Source organism: Salvelinus fontinalis, chromosome 5, assembly GCF_029448725.1.
Source record: "Salvelinus fontinalis isolate EN_2023a chromosome 5, ASM2944872v1, whole genome shotgun sequence".
Taxonomy (NCBI): domain Eukaryota; kingdom Metazoa; phylum Chordata; class Actinopteri; order Salmoniformes; family Salmonidae; genus Salvelinus; species Salvelinus fontinalis.
This window is the reverse complement of record NC_074669.1, coordinates 35,615,119-35,641,267: the sequence shown is the minus strand read 5'-3', so window position 1 is coordinate 35,641,267 and position 26,149 is coordinate 35,615,119. Positions and strand designations below refer to the sequence as shown.

The 26,149-nt window shown below is 48.2% G+C and overlaps 1 protein-coding gene across 1 annotated transcript in view; it reads left to right on the top strand.

Annotated features, from left to right (window-relative positions):
- Positions 1-26,149, top strand: part of LOC129855522 (VWFA and cache domain-containing protein 1) — an 83,410-nt gene that overhangs the window by 24,079 nt on the left and 33,182 nt on the right. Inside the window, exons 2-4 of the mRNA XM_055923281.1 lie at positions 11,448-11,510; positions 18,692-18,840; positions 25,796-25,902. Of these exons, the coding sequence (XP_055779256.1) occupies positions 11,448-11,510; positions 18,692-18,840; positions 25,796-25,902 (319 nt within the window). The remainder of the gene's footprint in view (positions 1-11,447; positions 11,511-18,691; positions 18,841-25,795; positions 25,903-26,149) is intronic.

Below are 26,149 nucleotides of genomic sequence, written 5' to 3'. Positions count from 1 at the left end.
CTGGTCGTCTGTGAGCACCGCGGGTGGGAGAGGGCACCGAGGGCACGGTTTAGTCAGAGCCAGGAGGTGCTGGGGTCAGGGCAGGGTTCAAAAGAGTGACCCATAATGGCAAACGCACGCACTTGGTCAGGCGTGGGTAAGTGTGCAGACGCCGAACACCACGCGTCTTATCAATCACAAAAAAAACCTGACTTACACACTTAGAGGCACTCTAAAAGCTGCTCTGCAATATAGCACCATGTGAAACACACACACTGGCACACACTGGCATATGGCGTGCAATTTTATTTATTTATTTATTTCAATGTCTTGTACTAACAGCCGACACACCTTTTTTTTAACGATTCTTGGCCCGTCTTATAACCCGGACAATATTACACTCCGCTCCTCGTAAAAAGTGGCAAGTTGTCTCATCTGTTCATTCCAGGATTGTTACCGAACTCCATACAGTGGGAGGTTGTTCTGGCCTCCCAACTCTAAAGGATTTGTATCAGCTTAATGGAAGGGCTTAGATATATTTGGTTTTGAGCTTGTGTTGGAACAGTTCCCACTTCAGTGACATGCTGTTATTCCCATCCAGACTTGTGTGTGTGATAAAGTCTGAGAAAGTTGGACAGAGTTCCGTTGCTGTGAGACTTTGATAGCCGCGGTGGAAGAGTCTTTCCGCGGTCAATTTGTTTCCCGTTATACGGTAGGGTGCGCAGCAGGCGTCTACTTTGGGTCGTCGTCCTGACGTGAAAATGTTGTCTCTGTAAGGAGCATGGTAACCCTAACAGCCTGTAGGCGGGCTCTAGTAAAAAAAAGCGCTTTAGCGGTGGAGGACCGCAGACATTACAGAAGTGTCATGTGTCCTCTTTGAGAGCACTACCTCTTATCCCAGAGCACTGTATTATGTCCCCAACTCTAGACTCAATGGGTTGTTACGTAGCCTGTTATTACGATAATTCGGTCCTCTTCTTCTAAACCACTAGGGTTTATGTTACGATGGTATAGATTAGCCCGACTCCCTCTGACTTCTCCGTTTCTTCTGGCGTCTGTGGATGTCCTGAAGGGACTGAGAGGATGGCATCTACCTCCACACGTTCCGTCTGATTTAGCCTGGCTCTGGCAGCGCCCCTGACTGCCGGCATAAACATGGAATACAGTCTGACTGGGGCGTGGTTATACTGGGCTTGTTCGTCAGATCCAGGTATGCTCTGCCCGATTGCAGACCGTCACTTTTATAGATTCCGTCGCTACTCTGAGAGAGAAAATGGCTGCCTGGTTCACTCCTCTCTCTCTCAGACGTCTTCTAGACCGCTGCACTCTTTTCTCTTCACTCTGTCACTCATTTAAGTGTTGTATCATTCAGCTCATTGGATTGGTTGTTTCTTTTTTAACAAGCCCTTGGTTACAGTACGAGGGCTAGGTCTGCTCTTCTCCCCACTCAAATGGCAAGCCCAGGGGGAAGGGTGGAAAATTCCCAGGCTGAAGTAGAATCCCTCCACTTCTCCACACCTCGGCTCCAGTTTTACAACCCCACATCTGTCTTACCCCTCTTCTCCCCTGGCCTACACCAACCCAACATCCACCTCTCTGCTCCCCCTGGCCTACACCCACTACAACCAGCCCTCGGCTCCCCCTGGCCTACACCCACTACAACCAGCCCTCGGCTCCCCCTGGCCTACACCCACTACAACCAGCCCTCGGCTCCCCCTGGCCTACACCCACTACAACCAGCCCTCGGCTCCCCCTGGCCTACACCCACTACAACCAGCCCTCGGCTCCCCCTGGCCTACACCCACTACAACCAGCCCTCGGCTCCCCCTGGCCTACACCCACTACAACCAGCCAAGTCCTCCCTGTTGGCCCCCTTCTACAGCACTGCTGCTATCTGGGTTTGATTGGATCCCCCTCCACCCAAAGCTCCAGACTGCATGGTAACCGACAGTAGACACCGGGGCAGAGTGGGTAGTCCTGGCCCCCGCCCAGTCCGGAGCTCTGTCTGTGGGGCAGGAAGTGAGGGAGCGCGGGGGCTTTGTGATCCATCTGGGGGGAGATGGATGAGCACGGGGAATGTCAGACGGAGATGTGAGCTCCCTCTTGGTTCTCTCTCGTTTTCCATTCTCTCCACTTGTCGCCCTATTGCGAGCAGTGCATTTCTCTTTGAAGCTCAGAGTTCGGCGCTGGCGCAGAGGCAAGGTTCACCTCGCGATTTCTAACACCTTCAGAAGGATGAGATCAGACGCAGGCGCCGCTGCTCTCACTCTCCCATCAGCCACTGCAGCAAAGCAGCCTTACGACTCACAAATTCACAATGTGCTTTTTTTGGGGGGACGGGAGCAGAGAACAATTCATCTCGTTTCTGTGTCTGTGTACACGTAAAACGGCCTTATAGGATGTCCAGACAGACTTTTTAAAAAGTACATTTGAACTCCAGGTAGATGGAACACTGAGCTGTTATTTTGGCACAGCAGTTGGCGTTCCCCTTTCCATGTTTACTGATCATTCTCTCTCTCCCTTCTCTCGTCTGTCTGTCGGTCTGTGTCTGTCGTCGTAGGTAGGTAGTGAAGGGTTAGGGAAAGATTCTAGTGGTTTTTCTCTGTTCCTATAGACCTTGAGCTTATTCGCCTCATTAGACAAATCCCTGTGTCTTTAAAGAATGCACGGATCTTGTTCGGGTCAACATTTATGACCCCGTTTTTCTGTTGAAATTCAGTTACAATCTACAAGCGAAAATAATTGTTTATCTTTGTTTCTGATTTGGAACGACATTTCCCTGTGCACATTATTTCTCAGTTGGACACTTTACAATAAGCAGGTGTAGCTGCGGGGAGAGGTGTAGCTGCGGGGAGAGGTGTGGAGAGTGAAAGTTTGTAATAAAACGCCAGCCTCCACTGTTGTCATTGTTCTCTCCCGCTCTCCATCCTTCCCCCCTCACATGTGGAAAGCATTATATTCTGTCTGCTGGAGCGGTGAGTGGAGCAGCAAACAGTGTCTGTGCTGTGGGCCTGGGAGGCTGGGACATGTCTGGGATCAGCGTAGGGGATCTGCTCTGTGCTGGGTGTCCCGGCCTCTCTATGGCCCCGCTGTTTGCACAAAAGGGGGTTTGTTATTTCAGAACCGCACACTCTTGACAGGCCTCTCTCCCTTGACTGGGGGAGGAGGGAGAGGCAGGGGGATGGGAGGCCCCTCCAGAGTTCACCAAAGTAGAGATCAGGCCTAAAGCGCAGGCTAGTCTAGGCTGCTACATGGGTGTGATCATGATATATCTTGGTTTTTGCTATGGTTATATTTTTAGGATACTTTTTTTTCATTTTTTTTTCAGGGTGCCTGTATTGCTGTTTACTGCATGCTCCGTTCTATAACTGAGGCTCCTAACATGATGGTTAATGAGGGTATCCCCATGCTGAGAAGCCATCGTATGTGGCTAGTCGGAGCGGTTCTTTGGGCCCGAGGCCTTGGAATGGCATGGTGTGATTTATGGGCTTTCAATGTTTTAGGCCATGCCACAGTAGGTTAGCGTAGCAACGAACTAGAGTCATTACTCTACCAGACGTGCTCGCACTGGACCTCCAGTATTCCTGTGATTAGCCATGTTTTTCGACCTAAATTGAGTTGTAGATGTTTATTTTTTTTTCCCTTCTCTCCAATAAACAGCCACTTGACCTGTCATTTATTATGGTTCAGTCAGAGTACCATGACAACAGAGGCATATTTTCAACAATACAGGAAAAATATGTGGAGCTAATTGCATGTGAACTCATTTTGCTGTGGTTTCTTTCCCTCTCTGCATAGCGACGCACGTACACACTACTCCATACTCCGACGTTGTCCTAACATTTCTATATGTCTAAATTCCATTATTTTACTTTTAGATTGTTGTATATTGTTAGATATTACTGTAGTGTTGGAGCTAGGAACACAAGCATTTCGCTACACCCGCATAATAACATCTGCTAAATACGTGTATGCGACCAATAAAATGGGATTTGACACACCACATACACACGCAGACACCGTTCCCAAAAGCCTCCCTCTTCAGTGCCGAGACAAGAGGGGGTGTGGATTTAGAGATGTAGCCTGAGGGTCAGAGGGTTCGTTAGTTAAAGCTCAGACACATCGGTAGGGTTGTTAGTAATGCCTGCCGACATTGACTGCCGACACTCTGTTCAGAGGGGTTAAGTAATCTCTTGTGTTCACACAGCAAAGACCTTGGAAGTCGTTAGCCATTCACTCAGCCTTGTGAAATCACTCCAAAGCAGAACGTTGAAATGGCGTTGTTTGGCAATGCATATCCGTGCGTATTGCTTATGTTTTAGATTTCAAGCTATCTTGAGCTATTTTGTAGAAATTCCTTGTTGACACCTAGCAAAATGTCAAAGAATCAAGTGAGTTCATTCTCCATACTGCCATTTCCAGCCCATAGCCAAATGTTTAGCTAGCTAACGTTAGCATGTTGACTAGCTAGCACAACATAGTGCAGTGTCCTTAGCTAGCTAGCTAACTCGGCAGCTAACACAGGCAGCTGTTTCATGGAAACTAGCTAATCCATTGTGATTTAATTATGTCAATACTAGTTACAGTAGCTAGTTACCTTGGAGGAAGTATTTAGTATTGTGTGCATTGCATCTGTCCACTTAGCTAGCTACTATCCATAGCCTACATTGCATTCGGGGCAGCAGGTAACCTAGTGGTTAGAGCGTTAGGCCAGTAACCGAAATGTTGCTGGATCGAATCCCAGAGCTGACAAGGTAAAAAAACTGTTGTTCTGCCCCTGAACAAGGCAGTTGTCCTACCGGGGGAACAGTGGGTTGTCATTGTAAATACAAATTTCTTCTAAACTGACTTGCCTAGTTAAATATATAAATACGAATTGTGACTGGCTCATCCGTTAATGTACGGAGAAAATGCAAACTTTTTGCTTTTTGTTGTTTGCTCCCATGTGGTACCGCTGTTGTTCGAGTAAGAGAAGGAACGGACTCCTATCGGCAGTGAGATTCTGTGTGCTTTCATACTTAAGATTGACAATTGAAATTGATTACATCAAGTATTTTGCAGACAAGCAGGGACGGCCCAGTCACTTCATTAGAAAATGTTGTCTTAACCTGTGGCGTTGAATTGAAATGCAGACATTTAATAAACTAGAACATGTTTCTGAGGTTTTAGAAATGTCGCATTTTGGACTTGCTCTCCCCAATAGTGGTTTCTCCAGTACTCCCAAGATATCGGCATATAGAGCTAAAATGCTCCAAGTAACAAATACACTGCAATATGGAAACCAACCCTACAATCAAAATGGTGGATAGCAGGGAATCTGTGTTATAGTATGTGTAGAGAGCCTGAAGAAAACCTTCACATCGGAGGCAGAACTAGGGTTGCCTGACTCCCGGCTCTAGCCCTTTCTAGTGCATTGAGCGAAGCGTTTCTGAGAGTGGGGATGGCAAGGAGAGAACCAGCGTACCAGCAGCAGGATGCAGCAGCTACCTCCGTCTATCTCAGCCTCCTAAAGGCTGTCTGTCTGTCTTTTCATCTCTTGATGTTTGTACCACGCTTGAGTCGTCTGTCCTTCCCGCCCACCCCCTGGGCTCCCACCATCGCCTCCCTCTGCGAAGCACGTGGAATATATATACTCCCAAACACACACATGCACCCATACATTCAGGCACAGTATGGGGGAACTTGGTGCACCACACCGAAGCAATGTGTCCATGTTTCCATCACCCCATCAGGGTGTCAGACAGACCGATAGACGGGGATCATCCCAAACCCTGGTCCACTGATCATTCGGCCCTAAAGAGAGGATTAAATCATATAGTTTTCTGTGACTGACCCCCAACCCTCCCCCTCCCCAACCCACTCCCTCCCTCACCAGTACAACCCGAAATGACTGTGGCTCAAGGCTCCGGACTGGCCTTTGAAGGTGACTGACTTGCTAATAGGTTTATTTCCCCCACTCCACCACAACCTTCCCTGGTCACAGCCTTCTAATGAAAATGCTTCGCCACCTGTGTCCGCTCCCTGTCCCCAGCCTGGATAATTTGAGGATTCTCTATTTTCTGGCGGTGGTTTGTCAGCTATTTTTAAACTGTCAGCATTGTTGTGTGCGTTGTAACCGTGCTCAATGTCATATTTTAGTTTTCACTGAATCTGTTAGGCTACAATGGGGCGGCAGGGTAGCCTAGTGGTTAGAGCGTTGGACTAGTAACCGGAAGGTTGCTGGATCGAATCCCCGAGCTGACAAGGTAAAACTCTGTCGTTCAGGGGCAGAACGACAAAGGGGCTGTTATGTTCCTAACCCACTGTTCCTAGGCCGTCGTTGTAAATAAGAATTTGTTCTTAACTTCTTACGGCTGCGATCGGCTTGACAACAGCCAGTGAAAGTGCAGGGCACCAAATTCAAACAAATCTCATACTTAAAATTCCTCAAACATACAAGTATTTTACACCATTTTAAAGATAAACTGTTTAATCCCACCACAGTGTCCGATTTCAAAAAGGCTTTATGACGAAAGCACACCATCTAAATATTTCAGATAGGTCAGTACCTAGTCACAGAAAAACACAGCCATTTTTCCAGCCAAAGAGGAGTCACAAAAAGCCGAAATAGAGATAAAATTAATCACTAACCTTTGATGATCTTCATCAGATGACACTCATAGGACTTCATGTTACACAATACATGTATGTTTTGTTTGATAAAGTTCCTATTTATATCCCAAAATCTTAGTTTATATTGGCGCGTTATGTTCAGTAATGTTTTGCCTCCAAAACATCTGGTGATTTTGCAGAGAGCCACATCAATTTACAGAAATACTCATAATAAACATTGATAAAAGATACAAGTGTTATACATGGAACTTTAGATAAACCTCTCCTTAATGCAACCACTCTGTCAGGTTTCAAAAAAACTTTACGGAAAAAGGACACCATGCAATAATCTGAGTACGGCGCTCAGACACAAAAACAAGCCATACAGGTACCCGCCATGTCGTGGAGTCAACAGAAGTCAGAAATAGCATTATAAATATTCACTTACCTTTGATGAGCTTCATCAGAATGCACTCCCAGGAATCCCAGTTCAACAATAAATGTTTGTTTTATACCTCCTTTTTGTTTGCATGTTTAGTACACAAATTCAAACTCAGGAGGCATGGGCAAGTCCAGGCGAAAGTTCAGACAGTCATATTACAGTTCGTAGAAACATGTCAAATGAAGTATAGAGTCAATCTTTAGGATTTTTAAATCATAAATCTTCAATAATGTTTCAACCGGAGAATTCCTTTGTCTGTAGAAATGCAATGGAACGCAGCTAACTCTCACGGGAGCGCACGAGACTGAGCTCGTGGCACTCTGCCAGACACCTGACTCAAACGGCTCTCATTCCCCTCTCCTTCACAGTAGAAGCATCAAGCAAGGTTCTAACGACTGTTGACATCTAGTGGAAGCCTTGGGAAGTGCAATATGACTCTACAAACCTCAGATTTCCCACTTCCTGGTTGGATTTTTCTCAGGTTTTTCCTGCCACATGAGTTCTGTTATACTCACAGACATCATTCAAACAGTTTCAGAAACTTCAGAGTGTTTTCTATCCAGATCTACTAATTATATGCATATCTTAGCTTCTGGGCCTGAGTAGCAGGCTGAGTAGCAGGCAGTTTACTCTGGGCACCTTACAAGCTACTCAATACTGCCCCCAGCCATAAGACGTTAACTGACTTGCCTAGTTAAATAAAATAAAAAAGTTAGGCTGGGGCATTGTTAGCTAAATTGAGATGAGTGCTGCTCATGATGATATTAATCTAGTTGGCTCATTTATCCGCACTGATCAGAACATTTTGCGATCACGTTATGTAGCGTAATAAAGTGGATTATTTTACTCTTCAGTCGTGAAGTGGAAACGGCTCAGCCGCGAAGTGGTAGGCCACACAATATTCTCTTGTCTGATGAAACCATGATTGAACTCTTTGGCCTGAATGCCAAGCGTCACTTCTGGAGGAAACCTGGCACCATCCCTAAGGTGAAGCATGGTGGTTGCAGCATCATGTTGTAGGGATGTTTTTCAGCGGCAGGTACTGGGAGACCAGTTGGGTTTGAGGGAAAGATGAACGGACTGGGTGTCTATTGAAAGCTAAGTCTATTTTTTGGTAAATTAAGGCATAGATACATTTTTCAACCCTTTGCCGTCTTAAACATTAGGCATAAGTAAAGGCTGATTTCTGGATAACCATTTGGAAATGTGGTCTTGGAAGATGTTTACCTTCAGTAAGTTTAAGAAATACTGCTTTGTGCCTTCTAATTCCGTTACCAGAAACGCACATCTGTAAGATGTTTTCTAATTTAGAGGGAGGATAATGGAAGTTCACAGAAGTAAAACGTAATGGTAGAGCTACCCATTAGTTATAGTGATTATGGTGGTGGAATTACCCAAGAATCTGAAATGCAATTAATCCAACTGAATTGGCTACAATGAGAAAGTTTGGTTTAAATCAAAAGGGATGCTGTCAAAGTGATTGATTTCAAATGGATTTACCCTGGATTTATTCAAATACACGCCCACCCACATCTGCACACCCCTCCCACTCGTCGCCAGCATGGCATGGAATGTATAGAAGGCTTATCTCAGCAAGAACGTGGTAAAGATGGGCCATTTTGAGGGGGCGGGGTCATAAAATGTAAATCTTATGTGAAAGGTGAATACGTCTTAGTTAATTTGGGCAAATTAGGCCGTGGGTGGGTTTGGTCATTGAAGAGGCCACCCCAAGCTTTAGGTATAAGAGAGAAAATAGGGGTGTCACATCAACTGGCCCCGGTGGCCCAGCCAGGGTGAGACGTATTTGGTTAGAGATTGAGGCATTCCCCCCCGCCCAGGGTATAGGGAGGAATCCCAAAACAAACGGCCTGCACGGTGGGAGACCAGCCAACGATACAGTGTTAAGCTAACTAACTAACGCTAGCTAGCTAGCTAGCTGTGGTGGTTCAGATTGTTTTTGTCCTTTGTGTGATTTATTTCACAATTGAATAGGTTGGGGTAGTTTTCTAAATAACACTGTTGGTGAAATGTGCAGCTTTTTGTCTTTGTGTGTCTGTTTCCCCCAAGTTTTACGAACACATACCTCCCGGTGTCGACCGAAGCCTACCACTTTAACGACAGTGGAGAGAATAAAACCAGCTCAGACAGGACTGTTCTCTACCTGACAGCCGGCTTTTTAGGTTTTCCTTGTGTTGATATTTAGGAACCTAGTTCAGCGTGACAAGTCTCCTCTTGATTGTGTGAGGTCCCATAAATCACCGCTTGTTTTGACATCTACTTTTATTGGGGGGGTGGGGTGGTTGGTTACCATGGTAATGCAATAATGTGGAGTGAACTCTGCGTTGGCGGGCGGGGTGGAGTGAAGCATGCTGGGTAGTTGGTGCCCCTCTGCTCTGTAATGTGTCCTACAGTATGTGTGGACAGGACTGGACAGGGGGGTGGTGTGTGTGTGTGTTTAGGGAAGCAGCAGAGAAGCTTACAGTGAAACACCTGCCACTTTAAGTCAACATTTATTTAACTGTTGTTTTAGTGTGCCTCCACCTTGCACTAAATGTTGTGCCTGATGTTGGGGGGGGGGGGTGTGTGGTACTCAGGAGACAAGCGTGCTTAAAAAGTTGTGTTCTTGGGTGTGTGTTTTGTGTGTAACAGTATTTTATTTGATTTATTTCACCTTTATTTAACCAGGTAGGCAAGTTGAGACCAAGTTCTCATTTACAATTGCGACCTGGCCAAGATCAAGCAAAGCAGTTCGACACATACAACAACACAGAGTTACACATGGAGTAAAACAAACATAGTCAATAATACAGTAGAAAAATAAGTCAATATACAATGTGAGCAAATGAGGTGAGATAAGGGAGGTGAAGGCAAAAAAAGGCCATGGTGGCGAAGTAAATACAATATAGCAAGTAAAACACTGGAATGGTTGATTTGCAGTGGAAGAATGTGCAAAGTAGAAATGTAAATAATGGGGTGCTAATGAGCAAAATAAATAAATACAGTAGGGGAAGAGGTAGTTGTTTGGGCTAAATTATAGATGGTCTATGTACAGGTGCAGTAATCTGTGAGCTGCTCTGACAGCTGGTGCTTAAAGCTAGTGAGGGAGATAAGTGTTTCCAGTTTCAGTGATTTTTGTAGTGCGTTCCGGTCATTGGCAGCAGAGAACTGGAAGGAGAGGCGGCCAAAGGAGTATTTGGCTTTGGGGGTGACCAGAGAGAGATACCTACTGGAGCGCGTGCTACCTAGCAGGGTCTTGAAGATGACCTGGAGCCAGTGGGTTTGGCGACGAGTATGAAGCGAGGGCCAGCCAACGAGAGCGTACAGGTCGCAGTGGTGGGTAATATATGGGGCTTTGGTGACAAAATGGATGGCACTGTGATAGACTGCATCCAATTTATTGAGTAGGGTATTGGAGGTTATTTTGTAAATGACATCGCTGAAGTCAAGGATCGGTTGGATGGTCAGTTTTACGAGGGTATGTTTGGCAGCACGAGTGAAGGATGCTTTGTTGCGAAATAGGAAGCCAATTCTAGATTTAACTTTGGATTGGAGATGTTTGATGTGAGTCTGGAAGGAGAGTTTACAATCTAACCAGACACCTAGGTATTTGTAGTTGTCCGCATATTCTAAGTCAGAACCGTCCAGAGTAGTGATGCTGGATGGGCGGGCGGGTGCAGGCAGCAATCGGTTGAAGAGCATGCATTTAGTTTTACTTGTATATAAGAGCAGTTGGAGGCCACGGAAGGAGAGTTGTAATGGCATTGAAGCTCGTCTGGAGGGTTGTTATGTATGTATGGGTTGGTATTGGCATGCATAGCATACCAACCTATACCAGTGCAGGTGTTAACTCTTTTCTTGAGGGCTCATTGAGTTTGTGTTGGTGCTCGTGGTCGTTCAAGGACATCTACTATTGCTTCAAGGTCCAACGTGTTTTTAGGATTTGTGGAAGATGTGTATTGTTGCCTACACCGACCATGTTGAATGGGTCCAGGTTGTTTTGCAGTCAGTCAGCCTGTAGGCAGCATTTGACCAGCTGTTATTGGCAGAGAGGTTTGGAGCTCTTTCTTATTGGTCTATTAAATCATTTACCGCACGGCGATGTTACCATGGAAGGCCAGAACCCCATACCACCAAAACAGGCAGAAATTTCAGGTGGTCTTTTCAAACAGCTCTTACATTAAAAGGGAATTATACCTTTTTTTTTTCTTTTTTAAATGTCACAGTATTTGTCCAACCTCATAGTGTGGAAATATATTGAGAAAACAGGGAAATGTAATTTTTTGGCTGCAGTGGGCCTTTAAGCAATCAGAAGAAATCCCGTGTGGATTTGCATCTGTGTGCAGTGATTTAGTTTATTTTTTTAAATGAACGACTGCAGTAAGTCTTTCTACAGCATACTAACCATGTTTCTCTCTCTCTCTCTCTCTCTCTGCAGAGAATCTTCAACTCGTTTGTGTACACAGAGAAGACCTCAAACGGAGAGACGGAGGTACAGCAGGTGAGTCACCGGGTGTGTGTGTGTGTGTGTGTGTGTGTGTGTGTGTGTGTGTGTGTGTGTGCGCACACACACAAGTGTATTTGCACAGTATGTGTGCTTGTGACTCTGTCTGTGCTGCAGAAACACCACACACACACACACACACACACACACACACACACACACACACACACACACACACACACACACACACACACACACACACACACACACACACACACACACACACACACACACACACACACACACACACACACACACACACACACACACACACACACACACACACACACACACACACACACACACACACACACACACACACACACACACACACACAGCCATCATCAGAGGAAAGGAGGGCTTATTAAAATTCTACAGCTGCCGTCTCATTGGCTTTGAAGTTGTCTTTTGTTTTTCCCTCCCCCAGTCTCTAATGCACTACACAGTGTCAGTGCAGGAAGGCTTCTCTCTGACTAGGAGATGCTTGAATAGAAACATGGCTCGTCTACCTGTACTCTAATGCAGCGTTAGATACCGAGATATCATCTCCCGTGGTTGGCAATAAAGAGGCTACTTTAGTTTATAAGAGTAGAATGTTTCTGAACACTTCTACATTGAAGTCCAAAATGCTACCATGATTACGGATAGTTCTGAACGAATCGTGAATACTGACGAGTGAGAAGGTTACAGACGCACAGATGTCACGTCCCTCCAAAAATGCTGACCTCCTCCGTAATTGTAATGGCGAGAGGTTAGCGTGTCTCGGGGATATGAGATTTGTGCGTCTGACGTTCTCACTCGTCGTTATTCGCGATTCATTCAGGACTATCCGTAGTCAGTAGCATCCACATTTAATGTGGAAGTGTTAAACACTCAACTTTTGACTATTTTAATACACAAGTGAATTTGTCCCAATACTTTTGGTCCCCTAAAATGAGTGCTGTAATTTCTAAACGGTTCCCCCGTTATGGATGAAAATACCCTCAAATGAAAGCTGACAGTCTGTACTTCAACCTCATCGTCATTGTATCATTTCAAATCCAAAGTGCTGGAGTACAGAGACAAAACAACAACATTTGTTAATGTCTCAATACTTTTGGATTTGGAAGCAGTGTGTGTGTGTTCTTATGGGTCTGGTCACTGTTGGCAGAGCAAATAAGCTGGCATTGTTCGCTTACTGCCCATTCCTGCACTGCAGTGGTCGGTGATGTTTCGACTGCATGGTTTGGTAGACTGGCTACTACTATTTCCACTGGCTCAGTATAATATACAGTACAGTGCTTGGTTCTGGATCAGTTGAATCGATAGGTCCATTTGATTGATCTGTTTCTGCCCCACGGCTACTGATCCTGAATGCTAATCAAGTTCGCAGCTCTGTTGCTGGTTTACCGCGGGTCATTTCATAGGGAGTTGTAACCATACGAGAGCGCCTCCAACATCAACCGACATTTCAAAGAATGAAGGTCGATATGGGCGCTAACATGGCGGCTGTTCTCAAACCCTGGCCTAACTCTCTCTGTACGGTGCATTCGGAAAGTATTCAGACCCCTTGACTTTTCCCACGTTTTGTTACGTTACAGCCGTATTCTAAACTTTGATTACATTTAAATGTTTCCCGCATCAATCTACCCACAATGCTCCATAATGACAAAGTGAAAACAGGTTTTTAGACATTTTTGCAAATGTATTCATAATTTAAAAACAGATGTACACTTATTTACACAATTATTCAGACCCTCTGCTATGAGACTCGAAATTGAGTTCAAGTGCATCATGTTTCCATTGATCATCCTTGAGATGTTTCTACAACTTGATTGGATTCCACCTGTGGTAAATTCAATTGATTGGACATGATTTGGAAAGGTATACACCTGTCTATATAAGGTCCCACAGTTGATGGTGCATGTCAGAGCAAAAACCAAGCCATGAGGTTGAAGGAATTGTCCGTAGAGCTCTGAGACAGGATTGTGTCGAGGCACAGATCTGGGGAAGGGTACCAAAATTCCTGCAGCATTGAAGGTTCCCAAGAACACAGTGGCCTCCATCATTCTTAAATGGAAGTTTGGAACCACCAAGACTCTTGCTAGAGCTGGCAGCCTGGCAAAACGGAGAAATCAGGGGAGAAAGGCCTTGGTCAGGGAGGTGACCAAGAACCCGATGGTCACTCTGACAGAGTTCCAGAGTTCCTCTGGGGAGATGGGAGATCCTTCCAGAAGGACAACCATCTCTGCAGCACTCCACTAATCAAGCCTTTATGGTTGAGTGGCCAGAAGGAAGCCAGTCCTTTACAGCCTGCTTGGAGGCACCTAAAGGTCTCTGACCAAAAAACAAGTTTCTCTGGTCTGATGAAACCAAAATTTGGCCTGAATGCCAAGGGTCACGTCTGGAAGAAACCTGGCACCATCCCTACGGTGAAGCATGGTGGCGGCAGCATCATGCTGTGGGGATGTTTTTCAGCGGCAGGGACTGGGATTTTAGTCAGGGTCGAGGGAAAGATGAACAGAGCAAAGTACAGAGATCCTTAATAAAAATCTGCTCCAGAGTGCTCAGGATCATAGACTGGGGCGAAGGTTCATCTTCCAACAGGACAACGACCCTAAGCACGCAGCCAAGACAACGCAGGAGTGGCTTCGGGACAATTCTCAATGTCCTTGAGTGGCCCAGCCAGAGCCTGGAGTTGAACCCGGTTGAACATTTCTGGAGAGACCTGAAGATAGCTCTGCAGTGACGCTCCTCATCCAACCTGACCAAGCTCGAGAGGATCTGCAAAGGGGAATGGGAGAAACTTCTCACTAACAGTTGTGCCAAGCTTGTAACGTCATACTCCAGGAGATTTGAGGCTGTAATCGCTGCTAAAGGTTCTTCAACAAAGTACTAAGCAATTAGTTTGAATACTTATGTAAATGTGATATTTCCATATTTTAAGTTTTTTACTAATAAATTAGCAAACATTCCTATAAACTCGTTTTTGCTTTGTCATTATGGGGTATCATGTGTAGATTGAGGGATAATATTGAAAAAAAAGATCTATTTTAGAAGAAGACTAACACAATGTTGAAGTACTTTCCGATTGAACAGTATATGGCTCCGGTAGTATCCATCTGTGGACTGTGTAGGTTACCACCCCTTGTGTGTGGACATTTAGTTACAGTATGTTTATTTTTTTATATATTTTTTTACGGTTTTAAGAAACCATGCTAAATGCATCCGACCAGTAGATACCTTGGTTGATAAAAATGTTCCCTTCTTGTCCGTTTCCTTGGAGGTAGGCTGGAGGTTTTTCCCATGTATCCATCTTTTTTAAAAGAATGATTCTTAAGCTGTTCGAAATCATCAGAAATATTGACAAGATGTACAACAGTGTCTCTGTAGCAATTGCATGCCTCTAAGACTCTTGCCAATTTAGCATTACCAAGACCAGACGGTGCCAGCCCTGGCATTGCTGGCATGGTTCTCCCCGGGTAGGAGGCAGGTGGGAAATGACACTTTGGCACCATGGCAGCCAAACAGCACCAATTAGAGCTGAATCCACAGTGGGGAGGAAGCCCAAAGGAAAAAAAAGACTGACTGAAAGACAGGCAGAGAGACAGAGCCCGGCTTTGAGACTGGCACCCTGGCTCCCCTTCACTATCTCCCTCTCGTTACTCAGCCAGGAGAGGAGCAGGGTGAGGACATCTGCCACTGAGTAATGACATAGGCTGGCCATCTCCACTCATCCCAGACATGTTTAAAGTGTAATGAACATGATTCTAGGTGTTTGTTTGGTTTAGCCTGTGTTTTTACAGTAATTCTACTGTGCAGGTTACTGCTCTCTTATCAGGTTACTGCTCTCTTATCAGGAAATGAATTTCAGACCAAAATTAAGAAGATATCCCGCTTGGACAGAGCCAGACAGCGGAGTGGACATTTCCTATTAGAAGTCTTCAGCGTTGTCTGTTGTTTGGTCCTCTGGGGAGATGAGATGGAATCAGCAAAACGAGAGAGACGGCAGACAATGGGCAGCTAGCCGGAGGTCAAAACGGCCTATAGATAGACACATTGTTGTATGTACGTGTGTGTGTGTGTAGCCAGAGGACAAGGTGGTCACGCCAGTCTAATAGCCCAGTCTGTCTATCAGTGTGCCTGGGCCCCCAGGGACTCAGTAGACTAGAGGTGGAGGCAGTAGTCTGATGGTGACATTTATGTAAAAGGCCAGTCAGGGCTAGTGGAGGGGTTTCTGTGTTTCAAAAATAAAAAATAAAATCAGTTCCATGGAATGACCTTGATGGTCTATTTTATTCTCTAACATTCTCCCAGTCTACCCTGGTACTGACACGGGTCACAGCTCTCCTCCCTAACCCAGACCTAGCCGTAACGGTTCTGAACCAGAGCCACACAATGAAACTGCGTGGTCTGGGACTGCCTGGCCAGGGCTACAGCAACCACAGAGCCCAACATGTGTTATAGTGAAGGTGGGAGGAGTCAGCGGTAAGGCCGGGGTAGTCGGGTGGTTGGTTGGAATTTGTGGGTAGGGAGGGGGCGGGGGGGAAGGAAGGAGGGTGGTTTTGGCTAAGGAAAAGTAGTCCTAAATCACAAAACCTGTGCCTTGCAGGTCTTTTGGTTTCTCGTTTCTCTGTAGTTCCTCTGGACTCATGAATGGGTATTTCTCGGTCTTAACCACACTGGGCTGTGAAGGCACTCGGACAGCTCAACAGTGGTTGAGACGCGCTTAATAGTGAGTCCACATTGGGCCTAATTGCTGGTCCGGCCCAATCTGGGAGGGGTGGGGGGGTGAAACAGTATTTTGGGTCGCGTCCCAAATGACAACCTACTACCGACACAGTGCACTACTTTTGACCGTAGCCCTATGGGCCCTTGTCAAAAGTAGTGCACTATATAGGGAATACGGTGCCGTCTTTGGGCTCGCGTATCGGGTGGCCCTGTAATTCACGGTGACGCCGCTGGCCCCTGTATTATGACATAATAGGAGAAGTGGCTGGGCCTGTGGATTAATAGGAACAGCGACTGGCTGATTGGGTGTAGCTCGGTTAATGGGTCACAGCACATTTCTCCTGTTCCTGGCCTGGGCAGTGTTGGCAGGCACGCCTCATTATGGGATATGGACAGACGTGGAGACTGGCTGCCGGTAGCGGGGGCTGGCTGCCGGTAGCGGGGGCTGGCTGCCGGCAGCGGGGGCTGGCTGCCGGTAGCGGGGGCTGGCTGCCGGTAGCGGGGGCTGGCTGCCGGTAGCGGGGGCAGGCTGCCGGTAGCGGGGGCAGGCTGCCGGTAGCGGGGGCTGGCTGCCGGTAGCGGGGGCTGGCTGCCGGTAGCGGCGGTTCTCCCAAGTTGTTATTTTCTTCTCTCCAGGCAGTGAGTGAATGTAGTGACTTGATTTGAGTCTTTGAGTCTTGTTAAAACCTACTGTATGTTCTGAGTTTGAGTTATCAGTGCTTGTTTGTGTTGATTTCTAGCTTATCTTATCCTACGCAGGCTATGTAGCCTGTGCTTGAATGCGTGGGTGTGAGTTGCCACGGTCCTGTAGGTTCTAACGAGGTTGGTTCCCTGTGGGGGTTTTTCATTGGCTCCAGAGTAGGAACAGGAACCTGTTGTGAGGAGCTGCTAGTGCGCTCGTTATTAGTGTCCCCCAGGTGGGAACCCTTTTTTTGAAAGAGGCTCCGAGATGCGTGCAGTCAGCCATATCTCCCCCTCCTGAGAGCTGTAATGTATGCCTAGCGTTAGCTGACACACTAACACAGGACAGACAGGGGCCTCGTCAGGCCGAACACTAACCAGCACTATTCAATTATCTGCCCCTTTTTTTAATGAACTACATTTTTCCTTCTGAGTGATTTCTCACAAAACCAAGGCAAAACCCCCCCCCCCCACCATGACTTGGGGGGGTTTTCACAATTTAATCTGTAGAATGGTCTTTTTGGGGGAAGGATTGTTTACATGTATTTTACATTTTGGCCTTACTCGGTCCTCCTTTTAAGACGCCATCTTGTATAAAAGGGAATAGGTACTCAACTAAAATATAATCATACTAAACGTGTCAAATCAAAGCAAATTTGATTTGTCACATACACACGGTTACCAGATGTTAATGCGAGTGTAGCGAAATGCTTGTGCTTCTACTTCCGACAATGCAGTAATAACCAACGAGTAATCTAACCTAACAATTCCACAACAACTACCTTATACACACAGTGTGAAGGAATGAAAGAATATGTACATAAAAATATATGAATGCGTGATGGTACAGAATGGCATAGGCAAGATGCAGTAGATGGTATAGAGTACAGTATATACGTATGAGATGAGTAATGTAGAGTATGTAAACATATGAAGTGGCATTGTTTAAAGTGGCTAATGATACATTTTTACATACATTTTTACATTTTTAAAGTGGCTGGAGTTGAGTCTGTATGTTGGCAGCAGCCTCTCTGTGTTAGTGATGGCTGTTTAACAGTCTGATGGCCTTGAGATATAAGCTGTGTTTCAATCTCTCGGTCCCTGCTTTGATGCACCTGTACTGACCTCGCCTTCTGGATGATAGCAGGGTAAACAGGCAGTGGCTCGGGTAGTTGTTGTCCTTGATGATCTTTATGACCTTCCTGTGACATCGGGTGGTGTAGGTTTCCTGGAGGGCAGGTAGTTTGCCCCCGGTGATGCGTTGTGCAGACTTCACTACCCTCTGGAGAGCCTTACGGTTGTGGGCGGAGCAGTTGCCGTACCAGGCGGTGATACAGCCCGACAGGATGCTCTCGATTGTGTAAGAGTCCGTAAAAGTATGTGAGCGCTTTTGGTGACAAGCCGAATTTCTTCAGCCTCCTGAGGTTGAAGAGGCGATGCTGCGCCTTGTTCACAACGCTGTCTGTGTGGGTGGACCATTTCAGTTTGTCCGTGATGTGTACGCCGAGGAACTTACTACCCTCTCCACTACTGTCCCGTCGATGTGGATAGGGGGGTGCTCCCTCTGCTGTTTCCTGAAGTCCACGATCATCTGTTTTGTTGACGTTGAGTGTGAGGTTATTTTCCTGTGTGTGTGTGCTGTTATGTTTTCCATCAGTAATTCCACCATGTTGAGGAGAACCTTACGTATGATGTGTGCTATACAGAATATATCCAACTCTGTGTGTGTGTGTGTGTGTGTGTGTGTGTGTGTGTGTGTGTGTGTGTGTGTGTGTGATTGGTTGTAGCTTGCAAAGAAGATCCGTGAGAAGTTTAACCGTTACCTGGACGTGGTGAACAGGAACAAGCAGGTGGTGGAGGCGTCCTACACAGCCCACCTGACGTCCCCCCTCACCGCCATCCAGGACTGCTGCACCATCCCCCCCTCCATGATGGAGTGAGTATACACACACACACACACACACACACACACACACACACACACACACACACACACACACACACACACACACACACACACACACACACACACACACAAACAACCCCTTCCTCTGTTTAAATATATTTGAATACTTTCTAGAAACAGTCCTCTCCATGTGTGCAAAATCTGCAAATTGAAATTAACATTTGAGTCATTTAGAAGATGCTCTCGCTCAAGGGCCTTGCTCAAGGGCACATCGGCAAGATGTTTCACCTAATCGGCGCATGGATTCAAACCAGCAACCTTTCGTTCACACATGCACGCGCAGCAGTGGTGGGGATGAGCGCCACTGCTCTGCTCGGCGGCCATTTAATTCCCCCAGACAGATGCGGTTGTTTATGGGTAACGGCGTTGTCTGAAGGCCTATTTCCACCAATCTCCCGCTACTGCAGGAGCAAACGCACGTCAAACGAGCGAGCGAGGGAGATAGTGGAGAGGGGAAAGAGCGCTGCTTTCAACCCTAATCTCTACAGCTCCAGCTGTCTACGTATCGCTCTCCCTCTCCCTATCTTCTTCTGCTTCTCTCTCCCTTCCGCTATCTCTCAGTCCTAATGTAGTTTTGATGGTGTTTTCTGTCGCTCTGAAGTTTCTCCCCTGACTTATCTGGAGTTCCAGGGTCTGTCTCTGCTTCTCCCGCAATCAGCCTGGCTCCGCTCCAGCACAATACCTGTAGACTTTCATCCGGATAGAGTCCAGTTCAGGTTTTTCTCTCGCACACTTATTCTGGAGGAGAGGGAGGAAGCTGGGAGAGCTAGGGTGGACAGAGAGTGAAGAAGATGATGATGTTGCGGATGGGGTGTGGATGGAACGCAACGAGGGTTGAACAAAATTGAGGCTCACTTCTGAGGGCTGTCTGTCAGTCTGATAGCAGTGCATCGCTCCCACGACTTCAAAGAATCCCATTGGGGGGAAAAAGCTGACTTCTCTCACTTTGAAAAAGTTCATCTGGGAGCGTGACCGTTTTGAAGGAGTCCAGAATAACTTCTCCTCTCAGCAGGCTCACTCAGTCCCAGCCAGGGGAAGTTAAAGATCCAAACATCGGATGTGTGCCAGTGAAATGCCATGAAGCCTGTTTTCAGATTCGGTGCAGTGCTGGACCCTCCAGGGAGGCTGGTGGCAGACCCACCCGTCCCCAGGTCAGGGTGTCCTTCGTTGGGCTTTGAGTCAGCTGCTGCTGCCTGCTCCTGGGTCATATGGCGGGTCATAGCTGGGGGGGGGGGGGTGTCAGGTGGTTCACAGGATTTCCCATGTCACACAGCCGCCACGCGACCACGGTGGTGTCGGTTCGCCCATAGCCCCCCCCACACACACACACACACCATGCTGCAATGCTTTGGTCAAGGGGCCAGCTTCCAGGTCTAGTCAACCAATCAATGCCTGAAAATGGCATGCGTTTCAGGTTTTAGTGACTGATCGTCAGGTACCAGCTAGATCAGTCATTTCCGACTTATTTTGAGGGGCGGACGACAAGATCCGTGTGCACGTCTGATAGTTGATCATAGCCGTGACCTCCCGTCCTGTCCTCTAGTGCAAGTCGGCTAGCTGAGTGTCGTGTGCGTGCAGGTAAAGCCGCCGCAACTGTCACTCCTACCGCAGCGCTGTACAGATACACATACACCCCCTCCGCACGCAGAGAGATGCCTCTAGCCGGAGTATTACACAAAACCCAGTAACGTAGGCCTGTAGTACACAAAAAATAAAGAACACCTGTTCTTTCCACGACATAGAATGACCCAGGTGAAAGCTTATGATCCTTAAATTGATGTGACTTGGTAAATCCACTTCAATCAGTGTAGATGATTGATACTCACTATTATTGTTCCTAATGTTTGCTATACTCAGTGTATCTCTATGGTTACAGCTGCTTCAGAAAAGACAAACGGTCGCTAGCCAGCCAGGCAGGCTGGTGGAGATAAGAACAGGCGTTTTGCTGGCCAGCTGTGGGTCTTTCGATAACGACAGGGGCTATACAGGGTTGTAAATTCTTCTAATGGGTATTCCGTCCATGTTGTCATTTTACTACGTGGAGACGGGAGGAAAAGCCGTAGACCACCCAGCCATTCCTGATGTTCTTGTCTGGCTACGGTCTCCAGTGAGGTGGTGCAGTTGTGTTGCTGGAGGAGTATTATGAGAACACGTTACCTCCTGCGCGTCGTTATGACTTTCTAGTCAGTGGGTTAGGAAATGGATGCAAAATGCTACAGCAATTTTAATGTGAATCGGCCACTGGTGACTGAGCTCCGCTCCTCTGGCTGTGGCGTGTTGATCCTGCACTGGTCTCTGTGAGGGAGAGCTGGGATCAGGGACGTGGGGTCAGCTGGTTTTCCCCTTTTTTTGCTCTGAGTGAACTAATGAAGCCTCTGTTTGAGCATGAGGGGGCGCGAGAGGGGGAGGGAGGGAGGGGGAGGGAGGGAGGGAGGGGGAGAGACTTAGCAGGCTTTAAACCCCGGCCTGATAGGAGCCCTCTATCTCTCCGACCAAATGCTTCTGTCCCTATTAAGAGACCTTCCTCCTCCCTCACTCCCTGCTCCCCAAATCCCCATTGAGCCACTCCCCTCTTATCCTCCCCGGCAGCTACGCTAACGAAACGCATTGCTATGTCCACTGACGGATTAAAAGAGGGAGGGGGGGCTTGGGAAAGGGGGGGGGGGGGGGGTCTTTCTCTCAGCAGGGCAATACTGTAACTCACTGTGGAGATGATGTAAAACACTCTTGAAAGAAGAACAATATCCGTATTCCTTGCGGTCAAATTGAATACGGTAGCACAGCAAGCTTCTTCAGAAGCAGTGGTAGTGCATACCGGCGTCCACACGGTAATACAATCCATTTATCTCAATGTTCATCATGCCCAACCCTGGATAACAGGGCTACAGGCGTTCAGTACAACGGTTTGGTGNATGCAGTTGTGTTGCTGGAGGAGTATTATGAGAACACGTTACCTCCTGCGCGTCGTTATGACTTTCTAGTCAGTGGGTTAGGAAATGGATGCAAAATGCTACAGCAATTTTAATGTGAATCGGCCACTGGTGACTGAGCTCCGCTCCTCTGGCTGTGGCGTGTTGATCCTGCACTGGTCTCTGTGAGGGAGAGCTGGGATCAGGGACGTGGGGTCAGCTGGTTTTCCCGTTTTTTTGCTCTGAGTGAACTAATGAAGCCTCTGTTTGAGCATGAGGGGGCGCGAGAGGGGGAGGGAGGGAGGGGGAGGGAGGGAGGGAGGGGGAGAGACTTAGCAGGCTTTAAACCCCGGCCTGATAGGAGCCCTCTATCTCTCCGACCAAATGCTTCTGTCCCTATTAAGAGACCTTCCTCCTCCCTCACTCCCTGCTCCCCAAATCCCCATTGAGCCACTCCCCTCTTATCCTCCCCGGCAGCTACGCTAACGAAACGCATTGCTAGTCCACTGACGGATTAAAAGAGGGAGGGGGGGCTTGGAACGGGGGGGGGGGGGGGTCTTTCTCTCAGCAGGGCAATACTGTAACTCACTGTGGAGATGATGTAAAACACTCTTGAAAGAAGAACAATATCCGTATTCCTTGCGGTCAAATTGAATACGGTAGCACAGCAAGCTTCTTCAGAAGCAGTGGTAGTGCATACCGGCGTCCACACGGTAATACAATCCATTTATCTCAATGTTCATCATGCCCAACCCTGGATAACAGGGCTACAGGCGTTCAGTACAACGGTTTGGTGGAGTCGGCCGCCACGGTTCCAAATCAAACGTAGGACCAATAGCGTTCTGCAGTATTCCTATTATCTCCCCCGATCGAGGCGAGGAGAACTCCTCCCTATAGGATATTGAAACACAGCATAGCAACCCCCTTCGTTATTGAACATTATGCCGGCAGGGGCCTCGTCATAAGCTAGCTGAAGCTTCAGATAATGGAAGAGCGGTGTTGTGTGTGGTTCTGGTGTAAAGAAACGCTCTGTATCCGCTGTGCACTCTCAATGCAGCTTCAGGGGTTATTTCATCTATATTTATTTATTTTCTCTACGTATAAAAAAAAACAAAAAAAAAAAACATTTTTTTTACTCCTTTTAAAAGCAGGGATGTTTTTCAAGACCCTCATTTGCATGTTGAATCCAAATCGGGGCCAGAAGGTTTTCCTTCTTGCTCTCTCTCTCTCGCCTCCTTTTCTCTCTCTCTCTCTCTCTCTCTCTCTCTCTCTCTCGCCTCTCTCTCTCTCGCCTCTCTCTCTCTCGCCTCTCTCTCTCTCGCCTCTCTCTCTCTCTCTCGCTCTCTCTCTCTCTCGCCTCTCTCTCTCTCGCCTCTCTCTCTCTCGCCTCTCTCTCTCGCCTCTCTCTCTCTCGCCTCTCTCTCTCTCTCTCGCCTCCTCTCTCTCTCTCGCCTCTCTCTCTCTCTCTCGCCTCTCTCTCTCTCTCTCGCCCTCTCTCTCTCTCTCTCGCCTCTCTCTCTCTCTCTCGCCTCTCTCTCTCTCTCTCGCCTCTCTCTCTCTCTCTCTCGCCTCTCTCTCTCTCTCTCTCGCCTCTCTCTCGCCTCTCTCTCTCTCCCCTCTCTCGCCTCTCTCTCTCACCTCTCTCGCCTCTCTCTCTCTCTCTCCGCCCTCTCTCTCTCTCTCTCGCCTCTCTCTCTCTCTCTCGCCTCTCTCTCTCTCTCTCGCCTCTCTCTCTCTCTCTCGCCTCTCTCTCTCTCGCCTCTCTCTCTCTCTCTCGCCTCTCTCTCTCTCTCTCGCCTCTCTCTCTCTCTCTCGCCTCTCTCTCTCTCTCTCGCCTCTCTCTCTCTCTCTCGCCTCTCTCTCTCTCTCGCCTCTCTCGCCTCTCTCTCGCCTCTCTCGCCTCTCTCTCTCTCTCTCGCCTCTCTCTCTCTCTCTCGCCTCTCTCTCTCTCTCTCGCCTCTCTCTCTCTCGCCTCTCTCTCTCTCTCTCTCTCTCTCGCGCCTCTCTCTCTCTCTCGCCTCTCTCTCTCTCTCGCCTCTCTCTCTCTCTCGCCTCTCTCTCTCTCTCGCCTCTCTCTCTCTCTCGCCTCTCTCTCTCTCTCGCCTCTCTCTCTCTCTCGCCTCTCTCTCTCTCTCGCCTCTCTCTCTCTCTCGCCTCTCTCTCTCTCTCGCCTCTCTCTCTCTCTCGCCTCTCTCTCTCTCGCCTCTCTCTCTCTCGCTCTCTCTCTCTCTCTCGCCTCTCTCTCTCTCGCCTCTCTCTCTCTCGCCTCTCTCTCTCTCGCCTCTCTCTCTCTCGCCTCTCTCTCTCTCGCCTCTCTCTCTCTCGCCTCTCTCTCTCTCGCCTCTCTCTCTCTCTCTCGCCTCTCTCCTCTCGCCTCTCTCTCTCTCTCTCGCCTCTCTCTCTCTCTCTCGCCTCTCTCTCTCTCTCCTCGCTCTCTCTCTCTCTCTCGCCTCTCTCTCTCTCTCTCGCCTCTCTCTCTCTCTCTCGCCTCTCTCTCTCTCTCTCGCCTCTCTCTCTCTCTCTCGCCTCTCTCTCTCTCTCCTCGCCTCTCTCTCTCTCTCGCCTCTCTCTCTCTCTCTCGCCTCTCTCTCTCTCTCTCGCCTCTCTCTCTCTCTCTCGCCTCTCTCTCTCTCTCTCCGCCTCTCTCTCTCTCTCTCGCCTCTCCTCTCTCTCTCGCCTCTCTCTCTCTCTCGCCTCTCTCTCTCTCTCGCCCTCTCTCTCTCTCTCGCCTCTCTCTCTCTCTCGCCTCTCTCTCTCTCAGCCTCTCTCTCTCTCTCTCGCCTCTCTCTCTCTCTCTCGCCTCTCTCTCTCTCTCTCGCCTCTCTCTCTCTCTCTCGCCTCTCTCTCTCTCTCTCGCCTCTCTCTCTCTCTCTCGCCTCTCTCTCTCTCTCTCGCCTCTCTCTCTCTCTCTCGCCTCTCTCTCTCTCTCTCGCCTCTCTCTCTCTCTCTCGCCTCTCTCTCTCTCTCTCGCCTCTCTCTCTCTCTCTCGCCTCTCTCTCTCTCTCTCCCCTTTCTCTCTTCGTCTATCCCTCTCTCCGGCGCCGCTCTCGTTCTCCTGGTTTTGATGTCAAATTCAAAGCGCTTGCAAATGTATTTTTTTTATTTTATCCGGCACATTTTGCTTAGCCCCGGCGTGTAAAGTGTGTTGAAGGAGAATAATAATGAATGTAGCCTAATGGGAATTTAATGTCTGAAGTTCAAAGAAGCTGGTACATCAGAGCAGCTGTCAATCAAATACACTCTCTCAAGCTCCAGAGGGGAGGGGGGGGGGAGAGAGGAAGGCGAGGGTGTACGTGCGTTCGGTGAGGATAGCGGCTTGCTACGTGCGTGCGTCTGCAGGCGTGCGTATTTGTGTGTGTCAGCGGGTTACCGGTGGTCGGTTGTGTTTTTCTGTGTGCAAGGAAGGACAGAATGTGAGCCAGCAGGGGGACGGGGTTTAGTGGAGCTGGTAAGGGAGTGTGGGATCAAAGCGACCCAGCCGCGGTGCAGTGTGGAGCAGGCTACTCCCCTGAGGACCCCCCCTCTCTCCTCCTCTCGTCTCCCCATCCCTCTCTCGTCTCCCCATCCCTCTCTCAGCTCTTCATGAGTGAAGCTGAGGCACTCTGGGAGCTAGCTGCTATGAGACTAGCTCCTATGACTGCGTGGAGGCACCCGGGGGCTGACAACCCAATGTAATGCTGTGTTAGGGTATCGACTGGGCTTAGAGGACCCCCCCCCCCCCCCACTACATGTACCCCACCTATGCATGCAAGGGGTGCGTCTACTGGGAATGAGAGAAGCATATATTCCACACACAGCATGGGCATCATTGAGACGGTTGCTACAGTTTGCGTCAGCACTCTTGTGTATTTCCCCGTTCAGTCCTCTCCTTGATGTCCCCTCTTTCCTTTTGCTTATCTCTCTGCATCTCCCTCCAGCCGTGGCTGTTTCTGAGAGATATTACTTCTATGGTGGATAAGTGAAATCTACTTTGCAGTTGTGCTGTCGCTAATGTGATGTGTTCTGTCTCGGTTCAGGTTCGACGGTAACTTCAACACCAACGTGTCCAAGACCATCTGCTGTGACCGGCTGTCCCCCACTGTCAACAGTCGAGCCTTTAACCCTGGACGGGACCTCAACTCAGGTGGGTCACCTTCTACCCCTACCCCTACACACCCTTACCCTTACCAACCCACAACCCCCTCTTCATCATGTGTATCTCCCATACGTCCCCATTGAGACATAAGGCCACAATAAGCTCCCCTTTACTTCCTGTCCACTTCTTCCTGTTGTCCAACCCCCCCCCCCCCCCCCCCCCCGCACCTTCTAACCCATAACCCATCATTCATCCAGCAGTCTTCACCTCTTAACATGGACAGCCATGGCCTTGC